Source organism: Muntiacus reevesi, chromosome 1, assembly GCF_963930625.1.
Source record: "Muntiacus reevesi chromosome 1, mMunRee1.1, whole genome shotgun sequence".
NCBI classification, from domain to species: Eukaryota; Metazoa; Chordata; class Mammalia; order Artiodactyla; family Cervidae; genus Muntiacus; species Muntiacus reevesi.
In genome coordinates, this window is record NC_089249.1 from 190,772,212 (window position 1) to 190,791,034 (window position 18,823).

The following is an 18,823-nucleotide window of genomic DNA, read 5'->3' on the forward strand; positions in this document are numbered from 1 at the left end:
AACTATTTACTTTTTGTCTTAACCTCCTCGGATAGCCTATTTTTAATCTCCCATATTCTCCCCACTAATCACCTTGCTCTGTCTGTCCTGGTTCGGGAACAGGGGGTTGAGACTTCCTGCCTGGGGTCTCTCTGTCTATAAACGTCCTTTAATTATCAATTTCCAGTTGAGAAAACTGTGACACAGAGAGGTTGAGTAACTTGCCCAGAGTCACACAGCTAGTTAATGATGTAGCCAGGATTTGAACCCAAGCTATATCTGATGGTGCATCCCTGCCATGACCATCAGGTAACCTGGGTTCTCAGTGCCTGCTCTGCCCCCAACTGTCCATGTGACCTTGGACAAATTATTACCACTATCCATCAAATGAACACATCTTCAGTTATTGCTGCTGCTGTTTAGTTGCTAGATATGTCCGACTCTGCAACCCCATGGATTGTAGCCCACCAGGTTCCTCAGTCCATGGGATTTCCCAGGCAAGAATAATGGAGTGGGTTGCCATTTCCTTCTCCAAGAGATTTCCAAACCCAGGGATCGAACTTAGGTCTCCTGCTTGGCAGGCAGATTCTTTACCACTGAGCCACCGCTTCAATTATATGGCACTCTTCTATTTTCATTTTATGTGCCACTAAGAAATGAAACAATGCTGCCATCTAAACTAGGGCATGCCGATTTTAAGTTACACCCCAGTTTCGGAGATGTCAAAACATGAACAAAAATATGTGTCTTGTAATTGATGAAGTGTAGTCGTTTCTCTGGGTCTCACATTTCTCTTCTGTACTTGGGAGAAATTGGATTTGATGACCCTGAAACTTCTTCCAGATCCACCAGTGCTTAGAGATCAGTAATTCTCTCCAGTCTTGTGCATCACCAACTCTCACGATTCCACGGTAACTGGGGAACGAGCACCGTGGAAACTCTTACGTCCTCCCCGAATTTCCTCTGGTGGCCTTTGGAATGCATCAGATGTTACAGACAGATTTCCTCACTGACGTTTCAGTCTTGGGGGTTCTGGAGAGCCCGGAGTTTCCCTCAGACACTGAAAGCTCCCTGGGGTCGTAGAACGAAGGGAAAGTTCAATTACCAGGAATGAGTGGGAAAGACCTTGACAGTCAGTCCAAATCACCTCTTAAAGAATGATATAGAAACTTCCTTGGTGGTCCAGTGGCTAAGACTCGGCACTCCCAATGCAGGCGGTCAGGGACCTAAATCCCATGTGCTGCAACTAAGACCCAACACAGCCCAATAAATAAATAAATTTATTAAAATTGATTTAAGAATGATATACTATGGGATTCCCCGGCGGTCCAGTGGTTAAAACTCAGCAGTTTCACTGCTGAGGGCCCAGGTTCAGCCCCTGGCCAGGGCACTAAAATCCCACAAGCTGCGTGGTGCAGCCAATAGAACAAAATCACAAAGAACTAGAAAAAAGTCTTATACCATTTTAAAAAAAGAGTGATATGAGTGATATAACAAATACTCTTCACCTTCAAACAGAGCTAGCTATGTGACCAGAATGGAATGCTTAGAAGTTTGAAGCCTCTGTCTTCGATTTCTATATGCTTTCTTCCTCTCAGAATCTCTCCTTACCTCTCCTTCCCCTTCGAAAGGTGACTGCTCATGCCCTTCCTGACCATGCATCTGCATCTTCCTACCCCACCGAGAAAGCCCTCTCAGAAAAGGAATTGCTGTTAACCATTTCTTTGCTGGAGCAAACAAATACTCGTAGTTACCTCTTCCCAAGGCAAAATTTTCACCATTATGCATTCTCATCAAAAACAAAAGGCTTTGTCTTACATCAAGATTTTTAGACATTAGCAAGACAGGATTTCTAGGGAACATCCAATGAGTTTTCCTAGTTAGGAGAAAAGCCATACCTTAGATTGGTTGCCTGTGGCACTCCTTTCTAAGTCCCTGACACACAAGGATTACAAATAGAACACTTACAATTTCTATTAATATTTCTATTATTCCTTTGGAGCTCAAGCATATAAAAGCAGTTGAGTCATAATCCTTATGTATTATTACATAATTCTTAGTAATAATACTTTGTTAGTTATTGAGTTAGTCAGTTATTAGCCAGTTAGTTCATTCATTCACTAGTTTCTTTTTAATTAATTTTTATTGGAGTATAGTGGCTTGTTCATTTTAAAAACATAGTAAAATGTATAAAATAAACAATGAGGATCTACTGTATAGCATAAGAAACTATAATCAATACCTTGTAATAATCTATAATAGAAAAGAATATCTATACACACACACATATATACATATATATGTATGTATAACTGAATTGGTTTGCTGATTCTATTATATACCTGGAATAAGCGTGCGTGTACAGTTGTTCAGTTATGTCCAACTCTTTGCAACCCCATGGACTACACCCCCAGGCTTCTCTGTCCGTGGGATTCTCCAGGCAAGAATACTGGAGTGGGTTGCTATTTCCTTCTCCAGGGGATCTTCCCAACCCAGGGATCGAACCCGCATCTCCTACACTGGCAGGCAGATTCTTTACCACTGAGCCACCTGGAAAGCCCATACCTGAAACAACTATACTTCAATTTTAAATTTTCTTAATTTTTTTTAAAAAGCATAGTAAGCACCCAGGAACCCACCAGCCAAGATTTCAGTTAATAGGAATGTCAGAGCCGCCTGGACGCTCCCTCCACAAATCTAATGTCCTCTCTGTTTCCCCCCCTCCCTTTCTAGACTATGCAGAATTCATTTTCTTAGGACTCTTTATGTCCGAAATGTTTATAAAAATGTACGGGCTTGGGACGCGGCCTTACTTCCACTCTTCCTTCAACTGTTTTGATTGTGGGGTAAGTGCTCTGGCTTCTAAGGAGTTCATTCCCCAGCTGATATGCTTAGAATGGCTGATACCTGCGGACACAGGAGAGAGAGATGGGTATGACAGATTCTGCTGAGTGCAAAAGGAATCAGGGGATAATCCCCAGCTTTGATGAGGATACAGAGCTCCCAGAACCCTCCCCAACCACTGCCCGCGGGAGGGGAAATTTATGGACCCATTTTGGAAAGTAAGGGATGACCTGGCGAATCCACTTCTGGGAATTCACTCTAGAGAAACTTATGCGGACACCTAAGAGACACATACAACAATGCCTTGAGTGGCTTCGCTAGTCCCAAACCAAATGACCCAAATCTCCCTTTGCAGTAGGGTGGATAAATAAGTTGTGTATAAATAATGCAATTCTCTGCACCAACGAGAGGCAGCCAACAGCAGCCACACCTGTCAGCCACATGATATTGCACAGAAGGAGGCAGACAGTGGCAAAACTAGTCCATACAGCATGATTCTGCTTAGGGAAGTTCAGACGGACACAACTAAGCTATATGGATTACAGAGGATCCTTGAATACTTTAAGGCAAAGACCTCGAAAACATAAGTCAAAGAAGCCAGACATAAAAGGTCACATATTACATAATTCCATTTATATCCAGAACAGGCAACTCTCCAGAGTCAGAAAGTAGATTAGTGGTTGCCAGGGGCTGGGAGGAGGGGGCTGGGGAGTGACTGCTCATGTCCGGGGTTTCCTCTGGGGGCAATGGAGATGTTTCGAAACTAGAGAAGGGTGATGGTTATACACTGAGAACATGCTAAATGTCACTGAATCGTGCATTATTTTAAATGAACCATTCTGGTTAATTTTCTGTTGTGTGAATTTCACCTCAATTTTTTAATGCAAGGAAATAGTTAATATAATTTCAGGGTGGTGGCTCTTTCTAGGGTTCCCCAGAGGCTTTCAGAGTGCTGACATGCCCTATTTCTTGACATAGATGGTGGTTGCATGGGCATTCACTTTGTAATTATATGTTTCAGGAATTCTTTGCACTCATGTTAATAAGTTAAAAAAGAGAAGGGATAAGAGGCATGTGAGACCCTCACTATGATTTCATTTGAGGGGGGGAGTTGAACTGGGTTCCTGCAAGGTCCAGACCCAGGGCACATTTGCAAGGAGCATGGACAGAAGACCGGGATCCTCTGTTCTAGGTCATCATCGGGAGTATCTTTGAGGTCATCTGGGCCGTCATAAAACCCGGCACATCCTTTGGAATCAGTGTGTTACGAGCCCTCAGGTTATTGCGTATTTTCAAAGTCACAAAGTAAGTCTTCGGGTTCCCTGGCATCCCAACGTGGGGATGGGGGTCAGGGTGGGGCCACCTCCTTCCCATGTTGGGAAGATGGGCTCAGCTGCCGCCACCCTGGCCCCAGCCTAACCCCATACCCCAACCCTGGCCTCTCTTGGCAGGTACTGGGCATCTCTCAGGAACCTGGTCGTCTCTCTTCTCAACTCCATGAAATCCATCATCAGCCTGTTGTTCCTCCTTTTCCTGTTCATCGTCGTCTTTGCCCTTCTGGGAATGCAGCTCTTCGGCGGCCAGTGAGTGCTCAGCAGCTTCTCTGACTTCTGCTTCCCTGGGGTCCAGCCCAGGGCCTCCCACCCATACCTTGCTCAGTGATCCAGAGACCCAGGCCCACCTGCATCACAGTCTGCCTTCCTCATGGCCTGGATGATGCCCAGTGCATTCCCCAGATGGGCGGGGCCCTGGGTACCCCTCAGCATGTCCTTCTAGGGGAAACAGAGATGCTGGAGTTGTTGCCCTGGAAACAAGATACTGAGCCAAGCCCTCACACACCTAGGGTGGGACCAACGTGAAATGTTTGTGCCCTCTCCACAGGTTTAATTTCGATGAAGGGACTCCTCCTACCAACTTCGACACTTTTCCAGCAGCAATAATGACAGTTTTTCAGGTACAACCTTCACCCAGTCCCATGAATGCAGGGCCCTATGGAGAAGCACCAGGGTCCATTAGGAGGGGGACAGGAAATGTGGGCAGGAGCCTTTATTGCGGCTCTTCTGCAGGAAGAAATGGGTAAGGCAGGTTAATCAGGCTTAGGATTGGCTAGTTTGAATAATTTCAGCAGACCCTGGAACTGTCTTGAGTTCTATGGAACCTGACCCTGGGCTAATTCCAACAGTAGGATATTGGCCTAAGTGTAAGAGCCCAGTGGTGGAGATAGTTTGGAGTGTGGGCTCTGAATTGGTTGGTTTTCATTTTTTAAACCACATTCACAGGCAAGTTGTTTACTAACTCTAAGAATTAGCTAGTCCTGACTCCCCTCAGGGTCAGCAAGACCCCTCCCATATGTCAAAGCATCAGGATATAGAAAATAATAGACATGGATAATACACCATCTTCCCTGTGACTGGAAGACACCCCAATTCCATATTCCAAAGCAAACAGATTGACCGTGGGTGGTCCCGCCAAACCAACTTCTGCACCCATGTAGGCACATGCACCCAAGGTTTAGAACTGGCCAAGCTGAGACTTCCAAAGCAGTTCCATGTGGGTTCTGTCTCATTAGAGAACAGAAAGTTTATGGGGAAATGTGACTTCAGTCCTCTTTTCTCCTGGGGGAAGGGGAACTTCTGAATGAGACCTGTAGATAGGGGGTTGGAAAGGGGAACCATCCATGAAATTCTGAGCCTTTACATAAATGATTATTGATAGTAGTAATCACCACCCATATGTCTTCAGCTCAGGGGTTGTTGCCCAAGAGGGATTTTGTCCCCCAGGGACACCTAGAAGTATCTGGAAACATTTTTGGGTTATCGAAAATGGGACATGGGGTGTAACTGGCATCTAATGGGTAGAGGCCAAGGATGCTGCTTAACACCCTACAGTGCACGGGACAAGAGGAGGTTCCCAAATGCCAGCAGTGCCAGGACTGAAAAACCCTACATTAATGGATTAACACCTTTGGAGTTCTTTCATATTTACTCTATCCTCATGGGAATAATGGGGCTTCCCTGGTGGCTCAGATGGTAAAGAATCTGCCTGCAATGCAGGAGAGACCCAGATTTGATGCCTTGGTGAGGAAGATCCCCTGGAGAAGGGAATGGCAACCCACTCCAGTACTCTTGCCTGGAGAATTCCATGGACAGAGGAGCCTGGCAGGCTCCAGTCCATGGGGTCACAGAGTGTTGGACTTGACTGAGCAACTAACACTTTCACTTTTTTTCACTTTCATGGAAATAACGCAGAGGAGGAAAGCTGGATATTTTTTTAACAACTGTGTAGATCCTGCATACAAATCCCTTTAGCCCGTCCCATACACATTAGCATCATGTCTGTTTGCCAGCACTTGCATCTCTTACCTGAGGCTTCCTCTGGTCACCTGTACCACCACCATCCCCACCCCCAGATACAGCAGTGTGGAAGTACCAGCGGATATATAGCGTGAGAAATTTATGTCTCACAGTTCTGAAGGCTGGAGGCAGATCAGGGTGCATCCAGGGTTGATTCCTGGTGAGGACTCTCTTCCTGGCTTGCAGACGACTGCCTTCTCACTTCTCTCACACACAGCAGGGGGAGAGAGGGAGACAGAGAGGCAGAGAGAGACCAAGTTCTCTGGTGTCTTTTCTTATAAAGGCACCAATCCCCTCATTTGTGGCACTAGTGGTAAAGAACCCGCCTGCCAATGCAGGAGATCTGTGTTCTCTCCCTGGGCCGGGAAGATCCCCTGGAGAAGGGCATGGCAACCCACTCCAGTATTCTTGCCTGGAAAATCCCACGGACAGAGGAACCTGGCAGGCTGCCGTCCATGGGGTCACAAAGAGTTGGACACGACTGAGCGCACAATCCCCTCATGAGGGCCCTACCATCATGTCTTCAGCTAATCCTAATTCCCTCCCATCTCCAAACAGCATCACATGAGGGTTTAGAGCCTCAATATATACTACTCAGCCTATAGCATTATCTCCCTATCACATCAGAGAAAACCAGAAAGATCTGAAACTCCTCTTCCAGGGTCACTTTTTGCTGGGATAGGCTGAGAGCTCCTCCATGCAAGGACAGCCCTTTCCTCTTGCAAACAGCCAAGACCGTCCCCACCCAGAGACAAGGGCCAAGAAAGGGCCCACACGGCAGGTTCCGGCTCCACAGCTGCATCTCTGAGGGGCCCGAGGTTGAGGGGGGGTTGGCTGTGTGTTTCTCCCTCCCCTTTCAGATCCTGACGGGCGAAGACTGGAACGAGGTCATGTATGACGGCATCAAGTCTCAGGGGGGCGTGCAAGGCGGCATGGTGTTCTCCATCTACTTCATCGTGCTGACGCTCTTCGGGAACTGTATCCTCTGGCGGGGTGGGGGGTGATGAGCCAGGGCCTCAGGGAGAGCAGGGGAAGCACAGGGGAGGGGTTCAGGAGTCCCAGATACCAGGGTTCATGTGGCGATGCTTTCCCTGACTCCAGCGTTTGCAGACACCCTCCTGAACGTGTTCTTGGCCATCGCGGTGGATAATCTGGCCAACGCCCAGGAGCTCACCAAGGTGGAGTTGGTGGGAGAATGTTGCCGTGCAAAGTTACCACCTGCTCATGGCAGATCAGGACCGCGCCAGGCGGGGGGTGGGGTGGGGTGGAGGAGAGGAGCTGGGGTCACAGCCTTTGTCCTGGCGGCACTGCGCCAGGGAGAAGGGCACCTCCTCCCCCACCCCCAAAACAGCCTGTCCCTGATCAAGTGGCTTCTACAGCAAAGGAGGGCGGAGGTGGGGGGTGGTTAAGGCAGCAGGGTTGCTGCAGGAAACAGATGGCAAACTCCACCAGAGTGCCCGTTTATAGGGAGTGGGCAGTGTCGAGGGACTTCCAAGGAATGCAGCAGCCTCCAGGCTAGCAGGCACTGTCACCACCCTAAACCCGGAAGGAGGGGACAGATGGAGAGCAACCCAGACAAGGTTCCGAGGCTCAGTGTGTGTCCCCGTGAGCTTGGGAACTGGCTGCACTTCACCACAGAGTGGCAGCAGTGAAGAATTATATGATGCTCATGGTTCCAGGCGTAACTGTTATTTCCCTTTGGCAGAAGAGGGAACTGAGGTTCAGAAAGGCAAAATTATGGACCCCAGAGGGAATGATGACAGCATCATGCTATCCATGTCAGGAACTCAGCATAATTTGGGGCATACAGGAAGTGATCAATAAAGGGAGCGTTTGTAAGTCACTTTGCATGACCAGAGATCCGGAGCTACAGCTCTTCGTTTTACAGAGCTGGGAAAGGGAAGGCTGGGATTCAAACCCAGACTTGGCAAGTTCCAGAGCCTGAGTTCTTTACCCACACATCTTGCCAACTTTCATTTGAACCCCAGCTGAGCAGGTAATGATCAAAATAAAAATTAACAACAACCAAAGGAAATGTGATGGCCCCTCTCATATGCCAGACACCAGAAAGCATAAGAGATAGGGAGTAACTGTTATCCCCATTTTGCAGATGGGAAAACTGAGGCCCAGAGAGGCCAGGACCTTGCCACATAACTAGGAACTGAAAGAGCAGAGGTGTGATCCCTCAAAGAGCAGAGCACAGGAAATGAAATCAGAAAGGAATTTGGGGTGTGGGGGTACGAACTGTCCATGTGAAGAAGCCCAGGTTTCATTCATGGTCAGTGGTATTGGATTATTTGGGCAAAATCTTATGCCAAATGCCCTTAGGACAGCCCTGTACTCACTGGGATTCAGGTTCACCTCAGCTAGGCACAGAGAAGGCAACATTGCTTTCAGGAACACAGCTTATGCTCTTGGGATAGCCGATGAACAGGGCTGCTAGGAACGGTTGAACAGGTAGTGCACTGCACAAGGGAAGCCGAGCACCTTTTTGCAGTTTGAGGGGAAAATGTCTGGAACAAAGGCATGTTAGGAGGTGGTCGTGGTCTAGCCTAAGTCTTTCACCTGCAGCCCTATCCCATTAAGAGAACATATGCAGAATCATTCAGGAGGGCCAGGCCTGGGGCCTGCCTCAGCTTCACTGCCCCATCCCCCATGCCTTAAGGTACACAGGCCATATTCAGGGAACTGAACTGAACTGAGAAGACTTTGCCAACCGTCCATCTGCCAGCCATGGCAGGAGGGAGAGAGAGTTTCCCAGGCCCAGCCATGACTGGAGGAAAACGGAAATCTCTGCCACCCCCAAGCATACGGCCACAGTCCTGGCCACCATGGGGCTGACTGGCGTCACTATTCCAGGGGCTGATTTCAACCATGAGCTCATCTAGGTTCCAAGGGCTGTCGTGGGGGAGGGGGTACCCCCAGGAGGGTGGGAAAAGGGAGGGGGAAAGCTCATCTCCTGTGAAATGTTCTCCAGACCCTCATTCTTTACTTCATTTATTCCACAAGCATTTCTTGGGCAATTAAAATGTGGCAGGGACCCCACTCAGCCCCTGATGTGGTTATTTTTTTTTTGATTGAGGTATATTTGATTTATAATGTATTAGCTTCTGGTGTATAGCAAAGTGATTCAGTTACAAACGTACATTATTTTTCATATTTTTATTATAGTTTATTAGAAGGTATTAACTACAGTTCCCTGTGCTACATCATAGGACCTTGTTGTTAGATAGGCTTTTATCTCATTTAGCCCTCACAGAAAACCTCATAGGCAAATTCTCTGAGCCTCATTTTACAGATTCTGTTATTCATTGAAAAGCATTTATTGAGCACCTGCTGTGAACAGGGCCTGGTCTAGGGGCCAGGGAAATAGCCAGGAATAAAACAGACAAATCTCTGCCTTTGTTGATATTCTAGCAGAAGAGATAGACAAGAAAGAAACTGGTCAGCTAGTGATAAGTGCTAAGGAGAAATATGAAGTAGAGAAGTCGAGGAGAGTTGAAATTTTAGATGAAGATTGTGAGGTACAAAGAAAGACTTCGTCCAAGGTAAGCAGAAAGTGGAGGAGCTGCTATTTGAACCCAGGTGGATCCAGAACTTGTCCTTCGGACCACACGCAGTGCGGCTTACACTTGAGCATGTTTCAGACTCACCTGGGAGCTTGTTGAAAACGCAGATGCTGGGGCCCAGGCCAGGTTCTTCAGGAGGCCTGGGAATCTGCATTTGTGCATTTGCAGTGTATCCGAGGCAGGTGGTCCAGGGACTCGGCTCTGAGAAATGCTTGGAAGTGAAGCCAGGAAGAGGGGTGGACTTGGGAGAGCAGGGTGGCCAGTCGAGTCCCAGCCCTGTGTTGTCACTGACACAGAGTGTCCTGATCTGACCATTTCTGAGGTGGTAAGGTTGCTGCTTGCCCCAGAGATCCCAGCGCAGCGGGAGAGGCACCCTGCCACCGCATGATCTTGCTTATTGGCGGGTTTGTCTCTGGCCACTTCTTTCTCGTTGCTTTTTCTTTGCTTTTTCTTTGTTGGCTTTTCTGTTTTACGAATGAGGCCCTGCATGAAGGCTGAAGAAGGATTTAAAGCCCCAAAACGTCTTTTTCTGTATGTATTTTATAAAACATCTTCCCCCATCCTCCTCCTCTCTGAACCTAACCGGCTGAGAATCTAAGTTCCTCTCCTGATTCCCCTTCTGGAGGCTGTTGGCAGTGCATGGGATGGGCTGTGGGTGCCAGATTTTTCTGCACGTGGGGGCTTGTTGGTATTTTATTTAAAGTCTTGGTTCAGAGAGCTTAAATGACCCAGGAAGTAGAATGACAGGAAAATCTTTGCACTAATTTCCAGCTCACTGAGACAGAGTTACAGAAAAATCTCCATTGTGGGAAGGGAAGGCAATCTTTTTCCTTTCCTTTTCTTCTGTGTGTTAAAATAGGGTTCAGAATGAGCTGGATATCAAGCCTGGACATGAAGGGGATAGCAGTACACTTAACCAATGAGTATACATTCCGATTAGGGGGCCTCAGCTCTGATTGGTTGACACCCAAGCCAGACCTGTTTGTAAAGATTTCAAATGATGCCCCTGGTTAACAGTAGGATCAGAGATGAGGCCCTCAGGCCCAGTTCATAGTTTGTGAGCAGGGATCCTGTGTGCCTTTTAGGAACACTTAACCAATGAGTATACATTCCGATTAGGGGGCCTCAGCTCTGATTGGTTGACACCCAAGCCAGACCTGTTTGTAAAGATTTCAAATGATGCCCCTGGTTAACAGTAGGATCAGAGATGAGGCCCTCAGGCCCAGTTCATAGTTTGTGAGCAGGGATCCTGTGTGCCTTTTAGGAACACTTAACCAATGAGTATACATTCCGATTAGGGGGCCTCAGCTCTGATTGGTTGACACCCAAGCCAGACCTGTTTGTAAAGATCTCAAATGATGCCCCTGGTTAACAGTAGGATCAGAGATGAGGCCCTCAGGCCCAGTTCATAGTTTGTGAGCAGGGATCCTGTGTGCCTTTTAGGATGAACAAGAAGAAGAAGAGGCTGCCAACCAGAAACTCGCCCTCCAGAAAGCCAAAGAGGTGGCAGAAGTGAGTCCTCTGTCTGCAGCCAACATGTCCATAGCTGTGTAAGTGCCACCAGCGCTGAGATGCTCTCTGGGCTCCTTAGCCTCTGCACCCTCCCAGTCAAGGATTTGGGGGCAGGGAGCAGTCCCTGACTGGGTTGAGCCTTAGGAAAAAGTACTTCTGCCCTCCAACCCACTTTCAGTCAAGAAATAGTTAATAAGCACACATACTATGTGCCAGACACTGTTGCTGGAAATAACAGCATTAACAAGAGGTTGAGGTGTATAGGGAGGGCTAGGAGTGGTGAGTGTTATGATTTAAGTGAAATTGTCAAGGACAGTCTCAGGTGACAAAGCCTGAAGAAGGTGAGGGAGGAGCTCATCTCAGGCAGTGGGAACAGCATGTACAAAGGCCCTGAGGCAGGAACGTGCAAGTGTGGTTAGGGTACATGAAAGAAGCCCATGTAACTAAAGGAGAGTGAGTGGGGGTGGGGAAGTGGCAGGAGGTATGGGCAGAAGGTGATGAACAGATCGTGTAGGGCCTTTTGGGCAATGGGGAAGACTGAGAATTTTGTTCTGAGCCAGGGGAGACACATGGACAGTTCTCGAGGGGGAATAAGGACTCAGGTGCCCTCTAGGTGCTATCAGGGGAGCAAAGGCAGGAGACTAGGTTGAAAAGGACTGCACTGTTCCCTGCAAAAGAGATAGTAAGGAATGGACTGGGGTGGTGCCAGAGCGGTGATGGGTATAGCTGAAGTTTAGACAGATCGTGAAGGTAAGAGGGAACAGAATTTGCTGGTGGATCAGAGGTCGTAAGGTGGTGAGAGCTAAGGTGTTTTGATTAAAGAAAGAGTCATTAACACTGATACACCAATATTCTGAATCGTGCCTTTGTTGGGTAGTCCCGGAACTTTGCAAAACTGTGGAACAGTGCATCATGGGACAATGCAGAGGGGGTTTTCTTTCCCAAAATGCAAGGAGGTGGCTGTGAAAAGGGAACACGGAGATACATGCTCAGACATGGAAGCCCATAGGAGGTGATGGTCTGTATACAAATACAGATACACACAGAATGCCTGGGAAATCTGAGTGTTTGACGGCTTCAGTTGGCACCCCCAGCAACAATCCCACTGGTGTTTTTCACCACTGCATAGACAGGCACTGTCTCAAGACTCCCAAGTGCCTACGCGAGGGCTTCCAGAACCTGCTGTAGGTCAGGCTTTGGCTGTCTCAGAGGTTAAAAGTATTCTGAACATCAGGACCGCCCCCAGGGGCTATGTGCTACAACTTGAAGAGGAGTAGAGAGGTCAGTCGATGAACATACACCTGACTGAGACCCCCATTAGACGAAATGCCCAGCCAGGCCAAGATACCTTACTGGTCCAAGATGCCCACCTGGGCTGAGACTCCTGTAAGGCTGAGATAACCAGCCAGGTTGAGTTGTCCACACACGTTAAAACACCTAGTTGGGTGGAGATACCCAGCCAAGTCAAGATATCCCACCTGGGCCAAGAGGCCTCCCCCCACCCAGGTCAACATTCCTTTCTGGGCCAAGGTATCGACATAGGTGGAGATGCCCACTGGGCCATTATACCCACCTGGGCAGAGATGCCCACTTAGGTCAAGATGTCTGTCTGGGCCTGCCTACCTGGGTCAAGATGCCCACTGGGCTGAGATAGGTATCTGGGTGAAAATGCCCACTTGGAGCAAGACACCCCCCAAGGTGGAAGTACCTACTGAGCTGAGATGTCCACCTGGGCCCACACTTCTGTCGGCCTGAGTGGTCCTTGCAGGCCGCGACGCCCAGCAGTTCCATAACCCCGGCGCGATTTCCTTGCAGGAAGGAGCAGCAGAAGAACCAGAAGCCCGCCAAGTCGGTGTGGGAGCAGCGGACAAGCGAGATGAGGAAGCAGAACCTTCTGGCCAGCCGGGAGGCGCTCTACAACGAGATGGACCCGGACGAGCGCTGGAAGGCCGCCTACGCCCGCCACCTGCGGCCCGACATGAAGACCCACCTGGACCGGCCGCTGGTGGTCGACCCCCAGGAGAACCGTAACAACAACACCAACAAGAGCCGGGCGGCCGAGCCCACGGTGGACCAGCGCCTCGGGCAGCAGCGAGCCGAGGACTTCCTCAGGAAACAGGCCCGCTACCATGACCGGGCCCGGGACCCCAGCAGCTCCGCGGGCCTGGACACCCGGAGGCCCTGGGCGGGTAGCCAGGAGGCCGAGCTGAGCCGGGAGGGGCCTTACGGCCGCGAGTCAGACCACCACGCCCGGGAGGGCGGCCTGGAGCCGCCGGGGTTCTGGGAGGGCGAGGCGGAGCGGGGCAAGGCGGGCGACCCGCACCGGAGGCACGCGCACCGGCAGGCGGGCAGCCGCGAGAGCCGCAGCGGGTCCCCGCGCACCGGGGCCGACGGAGAGCCCCGCCGGCACCGGGCACACCGCAGGCCGGGCGACGAGGGCCCGGAGGACAAGGCCGATAGGAGGTCCCGGCACCGCGAGGGCAGCCGGCCGGCCCGGGGCGGCGAGGGCGAGAGCGAGGGCCCAGACGGCGGCGGCGAGCGCAGGCGGCGGCACCGGCATGGCCCTCCCCCCGCGTACGACGCGGACATGCGCCGGGAAGACAAGGAGCGCAGGCACCGCAGGAGGAAGTAAGTGGAAGCGATGAAAACCAAGGCGTGTCTGCTAGCTACCTGGTACTCTCCTGAGCCCCTCATTTCAGCTTCTCGTCAACCCACAAATATAGATGGCATTGCCATAGCCCATTTCACAGATGGGGAAACTGACAGAGCTGACTTGCCCAAAGTCACACATCTAATAAATGGCCTTGAACCTAGGTCATCTGGCACCAGAAGCTGCAAACTGTCCCGCCCTTGTATCAGGGAAATTACAAAAACTTTCCTCCAGAATGGTATGGGTCTTCCATATGCTTGCTGTGTCCGTCTCTGGGCCTCAGTTTTCTCAATCTGTAAAATGGAGATAGTGGTATCTAATTGAGTCATCGCGGGAATCAAATGATGTAGTAGATGCAAAGGGCCTGAAAGCAACCCACACTTAATAAGTGCTTGGGAAATTTAGATCCTTTTAGCTGTTACTGAGTCAATCATTTTTTCACCTTAAATTATTCTGCTGGGGTGGCGGGAAACGGTTGTTGAAAAGCCACTCTGGGTCAGAATTGAAGGAAGAGCAAGGTTCAAGGCTTTGGAGGCATCTCCCAAGCCAGAACTTCACCCAATCAGAAATGACACCTTTTTTTTTATAACAATGTTCCATAACACTACCTAGAAGATCCTACAGTGATTGTACATTGAGGAACCCCAAAACTTAAATGTTGAAACAGCCAATGATCTTTTATTAATTAGCATCCTCTTCTTTTCTGTCACCTGCCACTAGGACATCATCTTGGTTATTTCTTTTCTTTTTTAAAAAGAAAAAAAGCTTTTCTAAGTTTTTATGTTTTAATTTTTCAACATTAGGTGTTCTTTTTCTCAAGTTTTATTGAGATATAACTGTCAGGCAGCATGGTTTAAGTGTTGGGTTTCCCTGGTGGCTCAGATGGTAAAGAATCAGCCTGCAATATGGGAGACCCAAGTTCTATCCCTGGGTCAGGAAGATCCCCTGGAGAAGAGAATGGCAACCCACTCCAGTATTCTTGCCTGGAGAATTCACTGACACTTTCAGTTTAATAGTATAAGTGTAAGGAGTATAATATAATGATTTAATTTACATATGTCAGCACCATATTGGTTTTTAATAATGTGTTTATAAACGCTTCTGTTATATTCCATATATACTAAGCTAGTACTTCTCAAAATTAAATGTGTACAAGAATCCCCAGGGATCTCGTGAAAATACAGATTCTAAATAAGTAGGTCTCAGATTCAGCCTGAGATTCTGCATTTCTAAAGAGTCAGTGCTGGTTGGGGGACCACACTTTGAATAATGAGACTAGAGAACCAAATGAAGCAATTCTTTTTCTTTTTTTCATATTTATTTATTTGGGCTTCCCTGGTGGCTTGGTTGGTAAAGAATCTGCCTGCAGTGCAGGAGACCCAGGTTTGATCCCTAGATGGGGAAGATCCCCTGGAGGAGGAAATGGCAACCCACTCCAGTGTTCTTGCCTGGGAGATCCCCTGGACAGAGAACCCTGATGGACTACAGTTCATGGGTTCCCAAACAATCGGACTCAACTTCGTAACTAAACCAGCGCCTTTTATTTATTTGGCTGTGGTCAGGGCAGGGGTGATGGTAGAGGGGAATATTCTGTTGCAGTTAGCCGGCTTCTCTCTAGTTGTGGCACACGGGCTCCAGAGTGCTTGGATTCAGTAGTTGCCACGCACCAGCTTAGTTGCCCCGTGGCATGTGGGATCTTAGTTCCTCAACCAGAGATGGAACCCACATCCCCTGCATTAGAAGGTGGATTCTTAACCACTGGACTGCTAGGGAAGTCCCCCAGAGTGAAGCACTTCTGATGCAGGCACCTATGCACAGAATCACCATGAATGCGATAGGTGCAAATGTCAGCTGCCTCAGGGTGCCAACAATTCAGATGACACGAGGGAGTTACCATCAGTGTTGAGATGTTCCAAAATGGTGAAGTTCCATGTGACGTAGTCTACTCTTCCTTCAGTTTGTTTAATACTTGCATTCCAGGAAGATGCAATGAGTATTTAAAACATGCAGCAGGACTTCCCTGGCGGTTCAGTGATTGAGAACCCGAGTTTCCACTGCAGGGGGAAGAGGTTCCATCCCTGGTTAGGGAACTAAGATTCCCCCATGCCACACAGTGTGGCAAAAAAAAAAAAAAAAAAAAACAACTTTATGCTGATCTGTAAAACAGACTTAGGTTAAAACTAAACGCTCAAGGACTTCCTGGTGGTCCAGGGTCCAGTGGCTAAGACTCTGTGCTCCCAATGCAGGGGGCCTGGGTTCGCTCCCTTGTGGGGGAACTAGATCCCACATGCTGCAACTGAAAGTTCGCATACCACAACTAAAGATCCTATATGCCTCAACTGAGATCTGGCAGCCAAATAAACAAATGAAAAAACCTAAAGGTTCAGATCATTACAAGCAGATCTGTGTGAGGGACATTAGAAAGTCATGAAGGAAAAAGAATAATTCTTCCCCAGTGAGACTGCCTTGCACATGGTAAAATGTTTATACACCTGCCTCCCATTTCCTAAATGCTCACAGCCCCCTAATTATTATGGTGTTAGTTCGCCACATAGCTCCACAACAGCCCTCTGAAAATCCACTGTTTCCCAAAAGGGAATAGTGTTCTGGGCTACGGACAATATATGCAAAGTCCCCAGGATAAAACAGAAGGAGGCAAGTTTGCAGTTTGGAAGGTAAGAAAGAGTGGAAGAAATTGAAGGGACAATAATAGGTCAGTAGAATCTTGAGCCCTCCCCGGGAAAGGGGAGGCCCCTAAGGGGGATTTAGGTGGAATAAAGTCTAGCACAGGACTCCATGACTAAGACCTGGAGAAGGAAGTGGCAACCTGTCCAGTATTCTTGCCCAGAAAATTCCATGGACAGAGGAGCCTGGCAGGCCACAGTCCATGAGGTCACAAAGAGTCAGACACGACTGAGCACATACACACCATAATTAAGAACCAGTGGATCACTGGTGCTATTAATATGACTAATATTCCTGTTGTTATTGTCCTTATATTTATACCTCCTCCTATCATTGAAGGAGGCAGAATGACAAGGATAGAAGGGCAACACAGCCTGGTGGTGAAGGGCAAGGGCCCTGGAGCCAAGAGGTCACACTCCTGCCCCATTGCTTGCTAGCTGTGTGACTTTCAGCATGTTACTTCCCCTCTCTGGGCCTCCATTTCCTCATCTGTAAAATGGGGATAAGAATGGTACCCACTGGGACTTCTCTTGTGGTCCAGTGGTTAAGACTCTGTGCTTCCACTGCTGGGGGTGAGAGTTCAATCTCTAGTCAGGGAACTGAGATTCCACATGCCTTGTGGAATAAACAAATTATATTTTAAAAATGGTACCTACCTCCTAGTGTAGATATAAAGTTCAAATGAGTTAATACTTGTAAAATGCTTTAAATAGTGCCTGGCTTATAATCCGTGTTCAGGAAATATTAGCTCTTATTAGTATGAATATGATGATCCAATACTCAGATGTTAACTGTTTTTAGTAGTAGCACTAGTAATAAGCATTCAATAACTTTTAGCTCTTTCTATTGTTATATTGTCATTACTATTAAGACGCTTGCATCAGTTGACATAAAAACCAACTTTAAATCCAGCTTTAAATCCATAGCCTTTAGATTGTCCACTCAAACTGCCTCTTTTTACAGATGGGGAAACTGAGGCCTAGGGAGGGAAAGGTGTTCCCGAAGAGGGCAACTGGCCGATAGTAGAAGTGTGATAAGCACCCAGCTTTCCTGAACCCCACAGGTGGCCCTTGCTCCCCGTTCTCTCCAAAGTACTTCCCCACATCTACCCCCAAATCCACACCAGGCGGACTCTGCTCACTTCTTTATTAATAGATGTGTTAAATGCCCTGGCCAGGAGAGGCATTATTCATTTGGCTGATAAAAAAGGTTCTAATGATCACTGGAAATAAAACTTCATAAAGATTCAGGCACTTTTAAAGAGAAAAAGAAAAGAAAAGCCATTCATCTGCTTAAAGGAAAAAAAAAAGAGGGACTTGCCTGGTAGTCCAGTGGTTTAGACTCCACGCTTCCACTACAGGGGGCACGGGTTCCATCCCTGATCAGGGGAACTAAGATTCCATATGCCATGCAGTGCAGCCAAAAAAAAAAAAAAAATCCACATATAGCATTTAGAACAATGCGTGGTAGAGAATAAGGTCTCAATGATCTTAGCTAATATTATCCCACAGGCCACATGGCATGACCAAAAAAAATAAGAGTGGCGAAGATAAAATTTAATTCAAGGACATAGCATACTAAAGAGACATTTCAGTTCTATCTTATGACAAAGCCAGGGACCCCAGCAGTCCTGCCTCATGCATTTCTGCTCTTGTCATTCCTTAGTCTTTCCCCAGACATGCTGTGTTTTTGATTCTCTAGAGCATTGACAATAAGTACAGTTGTTTTCTTTCTGTTGCCCCAGCCTTCCCCCCACCCCCACATTTCTACTTTCATCTCTAACCCTTCAGCTTTAACTGTCCCCCTCCCCTGAAACTTTAACTGGCTTACCCCAGTGAAAAGTGAGTGGGGCACATTCTATTTTGTATGATTAAACAGTTGCTGGCCCCAGATTCCTCGTACCAGGCAGCTGAGCCCAGTGTCACCCCAGGACCACCAAAATGCAAATGGATCTTTCTCTGAATCGCTGCAAAAATCTGTGGATTGCAGGGCATCCACCACTCCCTGATCACCAGGCAGTGCCTCCTGCTTGATTTGGCTGAGCCAGAGGACATTTTGCCAAGACCTGTACCACCCGAGAATTAATATCTCAGCTATTTGCATACTAGTTCCACCTGCTCCCATCACCATGACAACCTACTTCCCAAAAGGAGCGAGAAGAGAGAGACTGGACTTCTGAGCCTCAGAGTTGATCCTTCATGGGATGGGGTGAAAGGAGGGGCTCTGTCTTT

General features: G+C 48.2%; 1 protein-coding gene across 2 annotated transcripts in view; it reads left to right on the plus strand.

The window, feature by feature from the left end:
* Positions 1–18,823, plus strand: part of CACNA1A (calcium voltage-gated channel subunit alpha1 A) — a 249,440-nt gene that overhangs the window by 153,824 nt on the left and 76,793 nt on the right. For both annotated transcript variants that reach the window (XM_065917635.1, XM_065917634.1), the window contains 8 exons: positions 2,713–2,825; positions 4,016–4,128; positions 4,275–4,406; positions 4,705–4,777; positions 7,037–7,154; positions 7,287–7,354; positions 11,189–11,295; positions 13,073–13,885. In XM_065917635.1, the coding sequence (XP_065773707.1) occupies positions 2,713–2,825; positions 4,016–4,128; positions 4,275–4,406; positions 4,705–4,777; positions 7,037–7,154; positions 7,287–7,354; positions 11,189–11,295; positions 13,073–13,885 (1,537 nt within the window). The remainder of the gene's footprint in view (positions 1–2,712; positions 2,826–4,015; positions 4,129–4,274; positions 4,407–4,704; positions 4,778–7,036; positions 7,155–7,286; positions 7,355–11,188; positions 11,296–13,072; positions 13,886–18,823) is intronic.